Consider the following 19,916-nt stretch of genomic DNA (forward strand, 5'->3'; position numbering starts at 1 on the left):
TATGTGGGGCTGTATATTTTGTAATGATATATATGTGGGGCTGTATATTTTGTGATGATGTATATGTGAGCTATATACTTTGTGATGATGTATGTGTGGGGCTGTATATTATGTGATGATGTATGTGTGGGGCTGTATATTATGTGATGATGTATATGTGGGCTATATATTTTATAATGATATATATGTGGGGCTATATATTTTGTGATGATGCATACGTGGGGCTATATATTTTATAATGATATATATGTGGGGCTATATATTTTTGATGATGTATATGTGGGGCTGTATATTTTGTGATGATGTATATGTGGGGCTGTATATTTTGTGATGATGTGTATATATATGTTTGAATCCCTCTGCTCCTGTTTAGGTCCTGTTCAAGGCAGACAGACCTTGTTCACAGTCAGTCACATCGCTTGAGCTTTCACCCTCTAATTGATCTCACTGAGGTGTTCAAACCTTCCATCCCCATTGGTTCTTGCACTGCCCTCGTGCATTTATGCTTAGCGAGTTTTGAGAAAATCTTGAGAAGACCAACACACTGCCATTCCTAGATGTCACAGTAGAGCGAACAGCCAATGGGGAGCTTCAAACCAGCGTCTACAGGAAAACAATACATACGGACCAAATATTGAGCTATAGAAGCAATCATCTCAACATGCGCAAACAAAGCTGCATCAGAACATTGTTCCAATGAGCCAATACACACTCCAGCACAGAGGAGCTCCACAGAGCAGAGGAGATCACCTATACCGTGTATTCAAAAAGAATGGGTACCCAATGAACACAGTCCGCTGATTTCTCAGCAACAAACCCAAACAAGCAGACAAAACACATCCAGAAACCCTAGCTGCGCTCTCCTACATCAAAGACATCTCGGAAATGACTGCCAGACTACTCAGACCCCTTGGCATCATGGTAGCCCACAAACCCACCAACACACTAAAACAGCAGCTAGTTAACTTGAAAGACCCTATACAGATAACAAGCAAAACTAATGTCATTTACAAAATACCATGCAAGGACTGTAACAAACACTGTATTGGACAAACAGGCAGAACACTGGCCACCAGGATACATGAACATCAACTAGCCACAAAAAGACATGACCCTCTCTCACTAGTATCCTCACATACGGATGAGGAAGGACATCATTTTGACTGGGACAGCACATCCATCCTTGGACAAGCCAAACAAAGACATGCATAAAAATTCCTAGAAGCATGGCATTCCACAGGAACTCTATCAACAAACACATTGAGTTAGACCCCATCTCCCACCCCCTGAGAAAAGGAATAGGAAGTGATTTCACCACAGGAAATGACATCATCAACCCAAAGAAACCCAAGCACATAAACAGAAAACAGGAATTTTCAGCAATGCTTTGCCTGAGGCTCACTGAAGATGCTACCTCGTTAGGGTAACGAAACGTCTCAAAATGAACCTTCAGGCTCAGTGAGCAAACCTACATCCAAAGCATTTGTGCTCCTAATAATGGCTTTACCTTTCTCCTGTTTCTTGTTTATTTGTTGCCCCTGGCACCTTTTGTACCTGCCAACTCTGCCACTGCGTGATTCAGTGCAAAGATTGCTTCAGGTAATTTGTTGTCGTCACTTTGTTAACACTTTGTTAACACTTTGTCTTGGGCTTGGCTAATGATCAGTGGTAGAGAACATAAGAAATAGGAGCAGGAGTGGGCCAATTGGTCCCTTGAGCCCGCTCAGCTATTCAATAAGATCATGGCTGTTATCATGGACTCAGCTCCATTTATCCACTTGCTCACCATAGCCCTTAATTCCTTTACTTTTCAAAAATCTACGTATATTTGCCTTTAAAAAAATCAACAAGGTTGCCTCAACTGCTTCCCTGGACAGGGAATCCCACAGAATCATAACCCTTGGGGTGAACAAGTTCCTCCTCATCTCAGTCTGAAATCTGCTCCCCCTTATTTTGAGACCGTGCCCTTGGTTCTAATTTCACCGGCCAGTGGAAACAACCCCCCCTCACACCCCCAACCCCCCACCCCCCCACCCCTGCTTTTATCTTACCTATTCTCTTCATAATTTTATAAGTTTCTATAAAACCCACCTCAATCTTCTAAAGTCTAATGAGTACAGTCCCATTCGATTTGATTTCTCCTCATAAACCAACCCCCTCAACTCTGGAATCAACCTAGTGAACCTCCTGTGCACCCCCTCCAGTGCCAGTACATCCTTTCTCAAGTAAAGAGACCAAAGCTGCACATAGTACTCCAGGTGGGGCCTCACCAGGACCCAACACAGCTGCTGTATAACCTCCCTACTTTTAAACTCCATCCCCCTAACAATAAAGGACAATATTCCATTTGTCTTCTTAATTACCTGCTTGAGGATACACCATTGTACAATCTTTACAGAAGAACAACTCTTAGTTAACAAGATTACTTATAGCACAGAGCTATAGGATAGCGTAGAACTAGGATGGTGTAGGACACACTGTCTCCAACCATGAATGGTGTGTCATATCAACAGAACGGGTGGAGGTTAATGTAACATCAACTTTAATCATTCAGAACCATTACCTTATACAACAGTGACATCAGCCATGGATTAAGAGCTGGTTGCTAAATGTGAACTGGTGGTGCCCAACTTAAAGTCTCTGCCATAGCGAGTAGGCTGACATCAAGCAATGGCTAAGAAAGAATATTGTCTCACCACTAACTCGGCATTCCAGACCCACGTGCTCTACTGTCTTAGACTGAACCAGGTAGTGTGAAAAATGTTACAATAAAGGCAAAATACTGCAGATGCCAGAAATCTGAAACAAAACAGCAACTGAGTCAAACCTCGAAGCTCCTAAACATGGCAGCCTTCAGCAAAATCGCTCCTACATTGTGCACACATGCCATTTCCATTGTAAATCATCCACAACTCCAACTCTTTTATGTGTGTCACTACAGCCTGTGCAAGCCTTGTAAGTTGCATTCTCTCCTACAGCTCAGTCTGTTCTCTGTTATCACTGACTTACATTCTGTGTACTCCATGATGTGGGGAGGAGCCTGTGTTGGACTGGGGTGGACCCAGGAACTCTGCATTCCAGTTCACCCTGGTCCAGGTTGCATGTTTCTATAGGGCCTTGGGGGGGGTCCCCGCCTCTTGCAACTACTCAACCCTTACCTGCTAATGCTGTGCTAATCCTTTTACAATTCAGTTCGAGACAGACCGTTCGGCATTTGAACTCCCTTTGTCTGTTCTGTCTCCCTTTCTCTTGTCCCACTTACCTGCAGTCTTAAACAATTAATTGACCTGATACCTATGGCCTCTATTAGGGAGGGGATTCCAAATTTCAATCACCATTTGTGTGAAGAATTGCTCCTTGATTTCCCTCTGATTGGGTTTAGCTATAAATATTAAGATATTATATACGTATTGCATGCACATGTAAGCAGTGTGCACTATGCTAATGTACAACGCTAAGCAGAGTCAAGAAGCCTGTCCAAGATAGTAGTTGAGAATTGTAGGCAATTCATATCCTTCTCTGTCTTTCCAGGTGACTGAAGAGTAACTGGCAGGGCTCTGAGAGCAGCCGAACACAGGCCAGGGAGGAGAAACAGAGGAAGGGAATCAAAATATAGGAAGTATTTTCCAATGTGGCAGGCAGAGGGAGCCACAGACCAGGTAAAACATGAAGCTTGCTCTGCCCACTACAAACATTACTGCTGGCTTGACTAGGTTGACAGTGGGCAGAAGGAAGGCTGGAGTACCAAAACAGGATAATGCGTGCATCCTGAGGTAACTAGGCCATTGACAAGGTCTGCTAGTGACTGAAAACAAATGGAGGGTGTGACTGTTGTTTTCCCAGTGCATCAGGATGACCAGACTGCAACATTCTCCTTTATGACTGTTGTGTTGGACAATGAATGTCAGGAGTCTGAGAGTCACTTGACATTCAGGGGGACCACATGATGATATCTCTTTTCACCATTTAAATGGTGAAAGCTTGCAGCATGCTGTTGTGCAGAGGGACTTAGGAGTGTTCGTACATGAATTGCTAAAAGTTGAGTTGCAGGTGCAACAGGTAATCAGGAAGACAAACGGAAAATTGGCTTTCATTGCTAGAGGGATTGAGTTTAAGAGCATGGAGGTTCTGCTGCAATTGTACAAGGTGTTAGTGGGGCCACACCTGGAGTATTAGATTAGATTAGATTCCCTACAGTGTGGAAACAGGACCTTCGGCCCAACAAGTCCACACCGACCCTCCGAAAAGCAACCTACCCAGACCCACCTCCCTCTGACTAATGCACCTAACATTTAGCACGGCCAATTCACCTGACCTGCACATCTTTGTGGCAGTGGGAGGAAACCGGAGCACCCAGAATAAACCCACGCAGACACGGGGAGAATGTGCAAACTCCACACAGACAGTCGGCCAACTTCTGGTCTCCTTACTTGAGGAAGGATATACTGGATTTGGAGGCAGTACACCAGATTGAATCTGGAGAGAACAGCATGACCCTATGAGGAGAGGTTGAGCTACCTGGGACTAGAATTTAGAAGAATGAGAGGGGATCTTATAGAAACATATAAAATAATGAAAGGGATAGAGGCAGGCAAGTTGTTTCCGCTAGTGGGTGAGACTAGGACTAGGGAACATGGCCTCAAGATTATGGGGAGTAGATTTAGGACAGAGATGAGGAGGATCTGCTTTTCCCAGAGAGTAGTGAATCTTTGGAATTGTCTGCCCAAGGAGGCAGTAGAGGCAGTTTCATTAAATATATTTAAGACACAGTTAGATGGGTTTTTGCATGGTAGGGGAATTAAGGGTTATGGGGAATAATGCAAGTAGGAGGAACTGAGATGATGGATAGATCAGCTCTATGGGCCAAATGGTCTATTCCTGCTTCTATTACTATGAAATCTCTGGAGGTATGTCTATCCAGAGTGAGATTCAAAGTGATTCCTTTTCGATGGATTTTCTTGAGACTTTTTCAAGGGTTTCCTTTCCAGCCTCACAAATATGTTTGTTATGTAATAGAGTGTAGTGGCGCGGAATACTCCGAGCTCTTGAACATTGTGGGTCATGGTGAGAAAGTTGAGCGAATTGTGTGAGATGTTCAGCATTGGACTTCTTGAGAGCAAAGAATCCCACTTGTCAATCAAGTTTAGAATGTGTGAAATGAGATTCTCACTTGTGAGCGATGCGAGATCTCATAGAGTCATAAGCACGGGCACAGACTCTTCAGTCTAACTGGTCCATGCTAACCAGGTTTCCCAGACTAAACTAGTCCCACTTACCTGCATTTGGCCCATATCCCTCTAAACCTTTTTTGTTCATGTACCTGTCCAAATGTTTTTTAAATGTTGTACTCACCTCTACTACTCCTTCTGGCTATGCATTCCAAACATGCACCACCTTCTGTGTGAAAACGTTGCCCCTCAGGTTCCTTTTAAATCTTACCCCTCTCACTTTAAGCCTATACCTTCTAGTTTTGATCTCCCTTACTCCATGCCCATCACGATTTTATTAACCTCTACAAGGTCATCCCTTAACTTCCTACGTTCTAGGGAAAATTGTCCCAGCCTCTCCAGTCTCTCCTTAAACCGTCCAGAACCAGTAACATCCTAGTAAATCTTTTCTGCCCTCTTTCCAATTGAATAATATCGCATACATCTAACATCTCATCATTACTTAATCTTGCCTCACTTACAAGCAGTTTTCCATGCTCCCACCCCTGGACAGAATTCCCAAGGTGGAAGCTGCAGTTGATTCTCGTTCACTGTTTGCTCCTCTTGGCCTCCATCTTGGACACAAGGTCACATGGGCAGCTGCCGCACACACCCCTACTCCACAGACCTTGCCATCTGACACCTATCAGCCTCACCTTCTCGTGATGGCACATTGTTGATCCACGTAAAGTAGGTTTCTGCACCAGCACATTGTCGTTGGTCAAGGGGACAGAAATGTTGCTCTGTGGTACCATGCTATGACAATATCTCACGTGCCCTCTGCCAGCAGTATACGAACTGCACGTGATTCAACCAAATGGTTCTGTCTCAGTCGAAAGGGAGTAGTCCTCAGAAAAAGTTCATCTGCTGAGACCCAAAGGTGGAGAAAGAGTAGGGGCGTTTATCAGGGCTCTCTGCTGCGGGAGGGAAGTGGGTACCTCAATTGTGGGGATTGTAACTGAGGGGATAATACAGGTAAAAGGGGAATGACTCAATATATAGGTGGGGTGGTATGAGAGAGTATTAAAGGGAAAGGTGTTAGGCATAAGAAGAATGGGGTCATTGAAATCAAGAGATTTCCATGTGGGGGACAAAGCATGATTGTACCAGGATAGATGTCTCACTCTGCCTGGAGCCAGGGGATAAAGTGGGGGAGATGAAGATTGAAGACAGATGAGTTGGGTGGGGACTTGGAGAAATTCAGTTGACAGGGAGGATTACCAGGAAGGAAATGTCCACATTCAGGATATTCCCCAGGAGTAACAGGTTCACAGTGAGACTCACAGGGTGAGGAGTGACCCTGCTATTTTCTATTGTCAATAACAAGTGTCCAATGGAGTTGAAAATGGCTGCCCCCAACCCCCAGACTGGGAGGGTAAATGTTTCATTCCGTGAGGGAAGGTTCAATGTGAGCGATGTGCAGCTCTTCAGAGGCCAATTGCATTGCACAGACTCCTAAACAATGCAGGTGAAAGACAGCAGTGGGCACTACCTGCTGGATGGGAACCTTAGGCATTAACCCATTAACACATCCTCACATGAAGCTCTCTGGACCCCATCCAACAGTATTTAGAATCGATACCAGTTATGGGTGTGATGCAGATTCAGCCTGAAGAGATCCATCCCAGTTGCTAAAGGAGCAAGCACCTTCCGAGCTCCCACTGCCGAAGTATAATGTGGATAAATGTGAAGAATTCCATCATGTTATGGTCACGCTCTCTTGAAGACCTCCCATAACAAGATTATTAATTAGTCCCTTTTCATTGCACAAAAGCAAATCCAGGATAGCCTGTTCCCCAGTTGGTTCCACAATGTATCTGTCTAACCTCAACTTGTCCACACTCCAGGAATTTACCCACCACAGTGGTTATTACTGCTAAATTGCTAAGATGGTTTGCTAGACTTCTAAGCCCAGTCTGTATGTAGAAAACAGTCCTCATGATTGTAGCAGCCCCTTTGTTGCATGCATCTGTAATTCCCCATCTAACCAATGCTGTTTGGAGGTCTATAGACCATTCCTACTAATGTCTTCTTCCACTTATTGATTCTTAGCTCCACATGTAGACTTCCTGCACCAATATCCTTGATCACTCTTGCATTAGTTCAATCTTTCTCTATCAATGCTGTTCCATCTCCTTTTCCATTTTCCTGTCCTTCTTGAAGATTGAATATCATTGGGTATTCAGTTCCTAAGCTTGGTTCCCCCATATCTCAGTAATCACAATCATAGCACTCCTGTTTACAACTATTTACTATATACATTCCCAAACCTTATTGCAAATGCTCTGTGCATTCAGAAATCGAGCTTTAGTCTTGTTTTCTTGACATTTTTACGTATTTGTATTGCACTGCAGCCTGTCTTTGAGAGGGAATAGAAAATAAAGGATAGAAGGCTCAGTGAGTTGCAGGAACAAAGGCACATGTGGGTTTTTTGTGCACGGATCACTGAAAGTGGAAGGGTGAATCGAAGAAATGACAAAAAAACGCATACAGAATTCTGAGTTGAATAAGTCAACGCACAGAGTATAAAACAACATTGTGGTGAATCTTTATTAAATACTGGTTTATTTCTGGTCATAACAATTTAGGAAGAATGTGAATTCTTTACAGAGGAACAAAACAGATGTACACAAATATTCCTGGGGAATGAAAGTTTTTGATTATGTGGTTATGGCTTTTCATGTTGACTTCTCCAATTGAACTGGGTAGAAGATAGTTTCAGCAGCAATGAAACCTGAAGTTTTACCATTCCCAGTACATAGTCTGAACCTGTAGAATTCCTGGTTTAAACATATGCCACCTTTAGTAACGATGCTGTGCTTATTACACGCTTGTAGGAGACTGACTTGTTGACTGCAAGGTTTTGTAATTATTTCAATGGCAGAGAATCCTTAGTGTGAATTGGTAGTTTAAGACTGTTAATTTCACACCGAAGAGTCACGTTGTGAGATGAAGTGGAACGGTGGCATGGTGGTCAGCACTGCTGCCTCACAGAGCCAGGGACCTGGGTTCGATTCCAGACTTGGGCAATTGTCTGTGTGGAATTTGCACATTGTCCCTGTGTTTGCGCAGGTTTCCTCCAGGTGCTCCCGGTTTCCTCTCATCGTCCAAAGATGAGCAGGTTAGGTGGATTGGCCATGCTAAATTCACCCGGAATGTGCAGGCTGGGTGGATTAGCCATGGCGGTCATAGGGTAGGAGGTTGACTCTGGTTGGGCTGCTCTTTGGAGACTTGATGGGCCAAATTGGCCTGCTTCCACACTGTGGGGATTTTAAGATTCTAAAATAAAATCAACTGATTTACCACTATGTACATTCGTTACAGCCTTTGGTCTTTCGAAGTACAATTACTAACCTGTGACAGAGATCCAAAAATGCCCAAGAGTCTGGTGGAGGCACTTTCAATTGTGGCTTTTGAACGGGGAATAGGAACAACAAACAATTTGCTGGGCTACGGGAAAGAATGGCCAGGGCTATGTGGAACAGGCACATTTGTTTTTGCCACAAGCTAGCATAGCTACAATGGGCTGAATGGTCCCCTCCTCTGCTGTCGCCCATTCTGTGCGAAGTCTTAAGCCATGGTCCTATGTCCTTTAGGAGCTGAACAATAACGGGGCTTATTGGATGAGGACATCCTCATCAAGGTTGCATTAGCACAGCCTGTACTCCCTTGAGGAATGAAGATTGAAGGGGGATGAAACTGATGCGTTTAAAATGCTATAAGTGTTTGACAGAGTGGATACAGGAAATAAAGAACAATGGCATTTAATCTTAAAAATCAGGGCGACATTCAGGACAGAAATCATTCAAAGGGCAGTGGAAATTTAGAAATCCCTACCCGAGAGGGATGATGGTGACGGGACAAATGGAAATTTGAAGGACTGGGACGTTACTTTGGAGTCTTTGAGAATGGGGAGCTAAATGAAGTGAGGTAGAGGTCAGTGTAACTCAACTGAGTGAGGCAGTAAGCTCAAAGGGGCTGAGGGCTCCACTTCTTCCTCAGTTGTACCCAAACAGAGATTGTATATCCAGAAACAACAGGGGAACTTCACCTTACTCTGGATTCAGATCCAGGTCTCTCAGGGCAAGGAAATAGTTTTCGATGAGCATCTTTCTTCAAGAATGGAGTGGGAGCCAGGAAGGGAAGGTCTGACAAATCAACCATCTTCTATCGGCCACTTTTCCTTTCCAACACACTTAATTTTCAGAAGAATTTACAGACTGCAGCAGGTCACAATGGAATGAAAACAGAGAGTGCTGCAGGATCTGAGCAGGCCTGGCAGAGGCATCTGTGAAGACACAAACATTTTGAGTTCTCGGTGACTCTTGGTTAAGGCTAAAACGGGGGCTGGGAAGGTGACGGTGTAGAAGAAGCAGAGAGAAGTAGAGTGGAACAGACGGGAAAGATGCTGCAAATCAACAGGCAAAGGAAGTGCTCATCACAGCAGAGGAGAGATACTGGTGAAGAGAAGGTGGATGCTAACAGTGGAAAATAGGCCAGTTCTCCTGATAGCAAGCTCATGCAAACAAACACTGGGGTGGGACTCAGAACAGGCATCAGAGTTCATGGTTCGGAAATTGTTGAGCTCAAGGTTGACCCCTGAAGGCTGCTTAATTTAGTTGCCATTCCTCCAGCTTCTACTGGGATTTGCAGGAATACTGTAGCAGGGCTAGGACATAAATGTTGGCACAAATACACAACAGTGCTGCAAAGATGAAATATCTCTCTCCCAGAATACATAAATATTACTGCGAAGCAATCTAACAAAAGGACTTTTCTCTTTGCATACCTAATAGATACACTGTCCAACAGAGACCCTGATTTAGTGTTTACTATCAAAACCCGATTCAAAACTTTAAATAGCGTGATTCCCTCTGAAATATGACAAGCAATGCTCCTCAGCCAAGATGTAGAAGCAGAAGATTCAATGAGGAACAGGGACACAGCTACTGCTAGACTGAAATTCTGATTTAGATTCAGTTTGCTACTTGGTTCCTGAGGTACAAGGCTAGCTATTTCCAAAATTCAATTATTCATGCAAGTGGATGCTACACGGTTTTACGAGGCATAAAACATGGAGCTGAAACATAAACAGCAAGAAATAATTCAGTCCAGCTGCCTTGGCTTGGGATATTAATGGGCTGAATAACTGCTGCTAGAAGCATCTGATACCAACAAGTGATTCGTCTTCCAAGGCATAAATCTTCAAATGCAAATCCAGTTAAGATGCAGATCATTCAGCTGATGGGTTGGGAATTTGATCTTTAAACGCTGACTATTTAAATGTTTTACCAAGTTATGCCATCCATTCAGTGATCGTCTCCAGAATGCTATGCAGTCAATGAAGAGGTTGACCAATCTCAGTAATGAATGAGTGAGAGTGAGACTCCAAGTGAAACCGATGTTAACAGGTGGAACTTAATGTTAGCCTAAGGCTTCAAATTAGGATAGCATTCAATGTGACTAGGGCCATCAAAATCAGCATGGGAGGGAGTAAGAGATGGTTTGGTACAGTGAGAATGTTCATAGTGAGACAGAATTGTTCAGTGAGATTATTTACACAGGAGGGGGTTTGGTACAGTGGGATTGTTTACAACAGGAGAGGGTTCGGTACAGTGGGATTGATTACAATGGGAGGGGGTTTGGTACAGTGGGATTGATTACAATGGGAGGGGGTTTGGTACAGTGGGATTGTTTACAATGGGAGAGGGTTTGGTACAGTGGGATTGATTACAATGGGAGGGGGTTTGGTACAGTGGGATTGATTACAATGGGAGGGGGTTTGGTACAGTGGGATTGTTTACAATGGGAGAGGGTTTGGTACAGTGGGATTGATTACAATGGGAGGGGGTTTGGTACAGTGGGATTGTTTACAATGGGAGAGGGTTTGGTACAGTGGGATTGTTTACAACAGGAGAGGGTTTGGTACAGTGGGATTGTTTACAATGGGAGAGGGTTTGGTACAGTGGGATTGTTTACAATGGGACAGGATTTGGTACAGTGGGATTGTTTACAACAGGAGAGGGTTCGGTACAGTGGGATTGATTACAATGGGAGGGGGTTTGGTACAGTGGGATTGATTACAATGGGAGAGGGTTTGGTACAGTGGGATTGTTTACAACAGGAGAGGGTTCGGTACAGTGGGATTGTTTACAATGGGAGAGGGTTTTGTACAGTGGGATTGTTTACAACAGGAGAGGGTTTGGTACAGTAGGATTAATTACAATGGGAGGGGGTTTGGTACAGTGGGATTGTTTACAATGGGAGAGGGTTTGGTACAGTGGGATTGTTTACAATGGGAGAGGGTTTGGTACAGTGGGATTGTTTACAACAGGAGAGGGTTTGGTACAGTGGGATTGTTTACAACAGGAGAGGGTTTGGTACAGTGGGATTGTTTACAACAGGAGAGGGTTTGGTACAGTGGGATTGATTACAATGGGAGGGGGTTTGGTACAGTGGGATTGATTACAATGGGAGGGGGTTTGGTACAGTGGGATTGATTACAATGGGAGGGGGTTTGGTACAGTGGGATTGATTACAATGGGAGAGGGTTCGGTACAGTGGGATTGTTTACAATGGGAGAGGGTTTGGTACAGTGGGATTGTTTACAACAGGAGAGGGTTCGGTACAGTGGGATTGATTACAATGGGAGGGGGTTTGGTACAGTGGGATTGTTTACAACAGGAGAGGGTTCGGTACAGTGGGATTGATTACAATGGGAGGGGGTTTGGTACAGTGGGATTGTTTACAATGGGAGAGGGTTTGGTACAGTGGGATTGTTTACAACAGGAGAGGGTTCGGTACAGTGGGATTGTTTACAACAGGAGAGGGTTCGGTACAGTGGGATTGATTACAATGGGAGGGGGTTTGGTACAGTGGGATTGATTACAATGGGAGAGGGTTTGGTACAGTGGGATTGATTACAATGGGAGAGGGTTCGGTATAGTGGGATTGTTTAAAATTCAAGGTGTTGTCAGTTCAGCGTGTGTGTTTAGGAATGTATGCTGTTTAAATATAGTAGTTTTGAATGTAATGGTCCTGAATGAAGTGGTATGTTTCTGTCAGTTGGCAAGTGACTTTGTGCGCTGTAATCTTTACAAGGGCAGATGGATTTAAGAGCACATTCCGTTAATGAGGAGGAAGGTTTAAAGTGAATTCCATACAATAGGAGATGAGTGTGCAAAGGAATTCTGTCCGACGACAGGTGGCTATACAGAGAAATTCCAGAGAAAAGGAATGAACACCAGAGAGGTTTGTTACAATGGAATTCAACAGAACATATGAGGTTTGTTGTCGAATATAATCAGATGGGAGATCAGACTATGGAATTCTGGGAGTGGGACAATGTAAATTTACACCAGTAGGGAGGCTTAATCCTGTAGAATTGTTTGAAATGCAGTTGGCCTGGTATTGTTCAATAAGTAGTCAATAGGTACAGCTTGTTATGACAAGAATTTGATATATTTTATAGGGGTATTCTATCAAATGGGGAATGAGTTTGGCACAATTTCTTTGATGCTAACACTTTTTTATAGTACATTGGAAAGGAATATTGGGGACAGTAAATCTTCAGACGTGTGACAGAAGCTTGGTAAGTGGAATGCTATGCAATTGCAGGGTCATTGGTGGAGTGTAATTTCTTGGATAAATGTGTGTTGTTTACCTTGGTGTATCTACATCACGAATATTTGACTTGGCAAACGCCTGCTGATGTTGAAGACAGTGTCGGACAGGTTTCCGTTATGCAGTCATAGAAATGTACAGCACGGAAACAGACCATTAGGTACAACGTGTCCATGCCAACTAGATATCTTAAATAAATCTAGTCCCATTTGCCAGCACTTAGCCCATATCCCTTCTGATATGTGTACCTGTGAAATGACGAGCACATCTCTGTTATGGGTAAACGGATTTATGGTTCTGTTCATATGTGAAAGACCATCCACCTTTAACACTATATGAATATAAACAATCAAATCAAACAACATTGCTTTGTCTCGAGGGAATTTACACAATTATAAAAGTGACAACCACATAATGGGACAATACTATCATTTTTGTGACGGAGGAGTGAATCTTGGAATACAAACAAAACTCGTTTGAAATGCAGAGTAAATCCTGATACTGTTTACAAAATGAAAGATGTGAATTTTTGTTTTTCACTTTGGAACAGCTGGTTTTAATTTTGTCATTAAGTCCTTCCTGATGTAGCAACATGAGGCTTGAAATCTGAAAGAGTGAGATGTTACAGGGCATGTTTATGTGAGCACTGAAGGTTAACTCAGTGTGGTTGCACAGGATACAGATGTCCACTTGTAAGTTTTCATTGGAAAACATGCATCTTGAAGCCTTACATCATTATTGTCAAGATTGTGGTGAATCACCTGTAAGTGGAAAACCAACTCCAGCACTGCAGGGGATGGGAGTGGATTTTCCCCAGCTCTGTCCACTTGCCTTACACCCTTGTCTAACTTTAGAAACAGCTGCTGCTCTGACACCCAGAGACAGTGGTGAAGTAGATGCAGCAGCCCAGATCTCTGGCACGTGCTCTTTCTTGCTTTCAGTTAAGGTGGTAGGTGGCCCTGAGATTCCTCAGGACGCGCGCTGTTGAAAAGGCACATCCGCGGCTTTTGAGTTTGTTTCCTGGCACAGATGGCAGGGAAATGTCAATGCAAGTGAATTCCTCCACTCATCCCACCACATGAGGCCAGGACTGTGAATGGTGAAGTGACTTCAGCACATGTTCTGCTAAGGGGAAAACGCCAGCAGGCTGGGTGTCAGCTTGGAGGAAGGAGAGAGAGAAGAGGAACAGAAACAGATGGCTGCCTCACAAGATAAACAGTGATTCTGCTCTATTTGAATACCCAGAGCAGAAGTGTGAGAATATACTGTGTTTTCAGATTCTGAAATGTAGAATTTACATTTAGCAACGCAATCATAAAAATCAGCAGATTCTACGCCTTTCTGTTATGTTTCGATCATTCGTTTGAAACTCTTTAGTGATTCACAATGTTTCTTTAATCGGTGGAAGAGTGCATTTATATCAGGAGCTTATCCGAGATCGTTCATCCCTCCAAATCTCTGGGTATTTCCTGTTTAGATTTCGAGTCCAGTTTCCTGGTTACCCCACAGAGACGGCCACAAAAAGGCCAAGTTTCCTGGGTCGAACATCAGTGGAAAAATTGGATTTTATTCCTCAAGGTCACACAGCTGGATGCCATAGTGGTGTCTTCACAACAAAGGGACGAACCCATGGTTAAAGTGTGTGAATTATTCTTTTTGCTTCTCAGGTTAAATCCTTCAATCCAAACTCTCTTTAAATAATAAGTAGTGCAAGAACACACAACTGCTGTTCCACGCGGTCACTGTGGCTTTGCTCAGAGCCCCACCTCTAACCTGGTGTTGAGCAGGCAGTCTCTCATTTCAGCACTCCCCTGGAGGATAGCTGGCTGTCCACAGCTCAGCGTGCTCCCTGCTCTGGACCGGTAGGGGGGCAGCTCCAAACGGCTGGGGATCTCAGAATCTGGTAGGTATGGAGGAGGGGGGAGGTCAAACCATGGGGGCCTGCAGGAGAAATGAGAAGGAAATGAGCACGGAAACAAGCAGATCATTAACGAGGATGTTCGATACTGACAGAGGCTCTGGGGAGCGTCAGAAAGCACTTAATGGTCTTCCAGATAACCCTGTGAACAAGTCTCAAGAGTAATGTAGAATACCATTAGCCTGAGCTCCTGAATTGTATTCCGCACTGAGTGCCTGACTGATACTTCATGTTTACACTTCCACTGCCACCTGATATTTCAGAGATCATTGAGTTATAGAATCCCTACAGAGTGAAAGCAAGCCATTCGGCCCTTCGAGTCTACACTGCCCCCCCCAAGAGCATCCCACCCAGATACACTCCCCTAACCTATCATTATCATCTTGTATTCCCCATAGCTAATCCACCTAGGTTGCACATCCCTGAACACTATTGGCAATTTAGCATGGCCAATCCACCCAACCTTCACGTCTTTGGACTGTGGAAGGAAACCCCAGCGCACGTGCAGGAAACCCACAGAGACACGGGGAGAACGTGCTACCTCCACACAGACAGTCACTCGAGAGTGGATTTGAACCCGGGTCCCTGGTGCTGTGAGGCAGCAGTGCTAACCACTGAGCCACCATGTAGCCCGGATGGTGGTATGTGAAAAGGGCCCCCACCTACATGGTGGATGGACTGTGCTGCAAAACAAGCAACAGCAAAGACACAAGCTGTTTGAGTCACAGGAACCTGTTTGCTCTCAGCCCCCTCCAATGAGACTTTCATAGTCAACATGAGTGGTGTCGATGGTTGCCATGACTTGGAGATGCCGGTGTTGGACTGGGGTTGTCAAAGTTAAAAATCACGCAACACCAGGTTATAGTCCAACAGGTTTATTTGGAAGCACTAGCTTTTGAAGCACTGCTCCTTCATCAGGTGGTTGTGAAGGAACGGCACTCTGAAAGCTAGTGCTTCCAAATCAACCTGTTGGACTCTAACCTGGTGTCATGTGATTTTTGACTCATAGAATCAAAATAGTGTTCAAGAGTTTTTGACTGTAACCACTAAGTATCACGATCTTTTTTTTTGTGTGAATGACAGCTGTTGATGTGGATGCTGCTTTTCTCATTTAAATCTCCTCCGTGTCCACCTATTGTTTCTGTGCTCGTCCCACTACCAACCCTTTGGCTCACTCCCATTGTCCCTTTTGCCATTTAGTCGCTCCTGCTCTCCCCCTACCCTGTCACAGATTAGCCTTTTTTTTCGCTCTTTGAACCCTACCAGCTTTCCCGGCCTCTCTCCTCGTTTAAAACCTGCAACATCGTCAATTCAGCCTGCGAAACTGGTTTGTGTTTTGGAAGGTGGGAATGGGGGAGGGGAGTTTGGATCAGCTGTTTTACAGCACGCTCCAGACCAGTTTCACATATTACGGTCTGCGAGGAAACAGTCAGGCAGCCCACATTCCCTCAAGCCCATTGCAGATTATAAGAGATTGTTTAAAGGCCACCTTCAGGGTCCATTCCAATTCCTAGGAGGGCAGGACTGACATATGATGAGAGACCGGATCAGTCAGGATTTGTATTCACTGCAGTTTAAAAGAATGAGAGGGATCTCATAGAAATCTGAACAAGATGAACGCAAGAAGGGTGTTCCCAATGACCAAGATGTCCTGAAATAGGGGTCACAGTCTAAAGATGTGCGGAAGGCTACTTAGGACTGAGATGAGGAGAAATTTCTTCACCCAGAGAGTGGGGAGCCTGTGGAATTCTCTATCACAGAAAGCATTCAAGGCCAAAGCATTGAAACATTTTCAAGAAGGAGTAAGGGATAAAAGAGATCAAAGAAAAAAGGGGGAAAGTGGGAATGGGAGGTGGGGGAGGGGGGGGCGAGCGGTGGTGAGTTGGATGATTAGCCATGGTCAGGTGCAGGTGAATGGCCTATTCCTGCTCCTATTTTCTATGTTTCCATTCTGCCTCTGCTACTAGGTTAATGTGTGCAGGGTAAGGAGAGGATAATGTGGGTAAGCCCAGCAACTTTCACTGAGTTGAATGGCTGTCAGGTAAGAGGGGAGAGGTTGTCTCCTTTTGGGGGAGTCCAGTGGTATCCCCTCTCACCAAGACTAACCCCACCCTCCTGCTCTCCCAAGCCCACAAACTCATCTCCCAGCATCCCCCCATTGGGGTCCTAATACCCATTCCAAATCCTAGATGACTTTTTAAATCCAAGCACCATTAGGTTCACCCTTCAGCAACTGCCTAATCAGAGGTCACCGTTCATCTTGAGTTTGCTGGGTTGACAGTGCAGTTGGCCAATCAGATTGATCGGCAGCTCTCTAGAGTCGGGGTCCCTTTCAGACATGAGGTCACTGTGTAATGGTGAATGGTGTCTGCTCAATGCAAACTGGACCTCCCCAGAGCAACAGCAAACATTCAGGAGCAAACTCAATTGGGTACCAATTAATTCTCGCTTTGTTTGAGGCCACTGCAGCATCAGGCAGTTGCTCCCAACACACAATCCAACGAGAGAAGATTTCAGAATGTTCCCATGTCACCATCAAGGGGGCAGCATTTATTGCCCATCCCTAGAAACTCTTGAGAAGGTAGTGCTGAACTGCTTTTGTGAACTGCTGCTGTCAGTGTGGAAAATGTAGTGCCACTAGGGAGGCAGTTCCAGTGTTTTGACCTGAGAGTCGTACAGCCACACAGCACAGAAACAGACCCTTTGGTCCAACTCACCCATGTGACCAGGTTTCCCAAAGTAAACCAGTCCCACTTGCTTCTGTTTGGCCCATACCTCTCTAAATCTTTCCTATCCATGTACCTGTTCAATTTTGCCGGGTCCATTGCTTTTTGTAATTTATATAAATGAGTTGGATATGAACAGAGGAGGGATAGTTAGTTAGTCTGCAGATAACACCAAAATTGGAGATGCAGTGGACAGCCAAGAAGATTACCTCATAGTTCAATTGGTCGATCTTGATCAGATAGACCAATGGGCTGAGGAGTGGCAGATGGAGTTTAATTTAGATAAACATGAAGTGCTACATTTTTGAAAAGCAAATCAGAGCAGGAACTTATATACTTAATGATAAGGTCCTGGGAGTGTTGCTGAACAAAGAAACCTTGGAACTGCAGGTTCATAGTTCCTTGAAAGTAGAGTCACAGGTAGATAGGAGAGTGAAGAAGGCATTTGGTATGCTTTCCTTTATTGGTCGCAGCATTGAGTAAAGGAATTGGGAGGTCAGTTTGCAGCTGTACTGGACATTGGTTAGGCCGCTGTTGGAATATTGCGGGCAATTCTGAGACCAATTCTGGTCTCCTTCCTATCGGAAGGATGTTGTGAAACTTGAAAAGATTCAGAAAAGATTTACAAGGATGTTGCCAGGGTTGGAGGATTTGAGCTATAGGGAGAGGCTGAATAGACTGGGGTTGTTTTCCCTGGAGCGTCGGAGGCTGAGGGATGACCTTATAGAGGTTTACAAAATTATGAGGGGCATGGATGGGATAAATAGACACCCACCCTGGGGTGAGGGAGTCCAGAACCAGAGGACATAGGTTTAGGGTAAGAGGGGAAAGATATAAAAGGGACCTCAGGGGCAGCATTTTCACACACAGGGTGGTACGTGTATGGAATGAGCTCCCAGAGGAAGTGGTGGAGGCTTGTACATTCACAGCATTTAAAAGGCATTTAGATGGGTATATGAATAGGAAGGGTTTAGAGGTATAATGGGCCAAGTGCAGGCAAATGGGACTAGATTAGGTTAGGATATCTGGTTGGCATGGATGAGTTGGAGCAAAGGGTTTGTTTCCGTGCTGTATATCTCTATGATTCTACAACTCTAAATGTTATAACTGTACAAATCACCCTCTATGTGAAAATGTCACCCTGAGGTCCCTTTTAAATCTTTCCCCATCCCTCAACTTAAAATTATGCCCTCTAGTTTTGAACTACCCTACCCGAGGGAAAAGACTTTGGCTATTCACCTTAGTTATGCCCCTTATGATTTTATAAACCTCTATAATGTTACCCCTTAAGCTCCTATGCTCCAGAGGAAAAAACGCGGCCTCTCATTATAACTCCACCCCTATAGTTCCAGTAACTTCCTCGTAAATCTTTTCGGAACCCTTTCCAATTTAATAATATCCTTCCTCTAGCAGGGCGACCAGAATGGTACACAATTTACTTTCCTGAATTGAGATTTGCAGTCCAAGTCATGGGTTTGGGAGGTATTGCTGAAACACAGCCTTAGTCATTGACTATGGTTGATCTTGCGGGTACACATATTGTAACCACTGTGCAGATGTGGTAGAGTGTTTAGGGTGACAGAGTAGACTGCTTTGTCACAAGGCAAATGTTGAGCTGTATTTTCTGGTTAACATTCCAGAAACCATTGGAGATCCAGTTATAAAACAACTATCTGTGAGTAACGAGTGAAATCTATAATTGAAACCAACATAGCTTTCATTGTCTGTGGCTTGTTGGGACAATTAGCTCCCTACCTGTGTTCCAGCACAGCCTCAGAGTACGAGGGTGGTACTTCCTCCATTGCCAGTGGTTGGTGGTACATGGAGCTGGGCGTGAGCTGGATGCCATTGCTGGTGCTGTATGTGACATTGCAGTGGTGGCTGCGGTCGAGAATGACCAGCCTCGACAGGAGCAGTGGGTGCTGCAGGCGGTGCAGGGGTGGTGTGACGTGACCAATCAGGTTGTTTCTCTTGCGGTGATGGTGCAGCATCATGGCGAGCAGGGCCACCAGGAGGATGAAGACCACCGAGCTGCCTATGATGGCGAAGATGACACTTGGGTAGTATGGGAAGCGGACATCGGACGTGACATATTCACGGTCACCATCCAGACTGTCTTCTGCGAAAGGAAAGATCATTGAACACTCCGTTGCTACTAACATACATGAAATTGCAGATTGCAGGCCATAATTGGGCAGCACTGAGATGGTAACACAAAGAAACTTAAAGCTACCCTGACCCAACTTGGGCTGCTTTCAAATACATACCTTAACAGAGAAAATGCAATGTTACTTTAAAATCTGGGAAGGGCTGTTCATTATCACAACTGGCTTCACAGAGTCTGTCACTCCCACACTGCGGCTCATAGGAAACTGGAAAATGTGCTTCGATACTATTTTCATTCGATGAAATACAAACGAGGAAATTAAATTATTGACAGCT

The 19,916-nt window shown here is 44.5% G+C and overlaps 1 protein-coding gene across 5 annotated transcripts in view; it reads right to left on the reverse strand.

The window, feature by feature from the left end:
* Positions 1-13,103: 13,103 nt before the first annotated feature.
* ldlrad3 (low density lipoprotein receptor class A domain containing 3) overlaps positions 13,104-19,916 on the reverse strand; it is a 98,173-nt gene continuing 91,360 nt past the window's right edge. For all 5 annotated transcript variants that reach the window (XM_072591837.1, XM_072591838.1, XM_072591836.1 and 2 more), the window contains 2 exons: positions 19,230-19,593; positions 13,104-14,771 (listed from right to left, as the gene is read on the reverse strand). In XM_072591837.1, coding sequence (XP_072447938.1) covers positions 14,585-14,771; positions 19,230-19,593 — 551 coding nt within the window. In that variant the 3' untranslated portion in view covers positions 13,104-14,584. The remainder of the gene's footprint in view (positions 14,772-19,229; positions 19,594-19,916) is intronic.

Source organism: Chiloscyllium punctatum, chromosome 22, assembly GCF_047496795.1.
Source record: "Chiloscyllium punctatum isolate Juve2018m chromosome 22, sChiPun1.3, whole genome shotgun sequence".
NCBI classification, from domain to species: domain Eukaryota; kingdom Metazoa; phylum Chordata; class Chondrichthyes; order Orectolobiformes; family Hemiscylliidae; genus Chiloscyllium; species Chiloscyllium punctatum.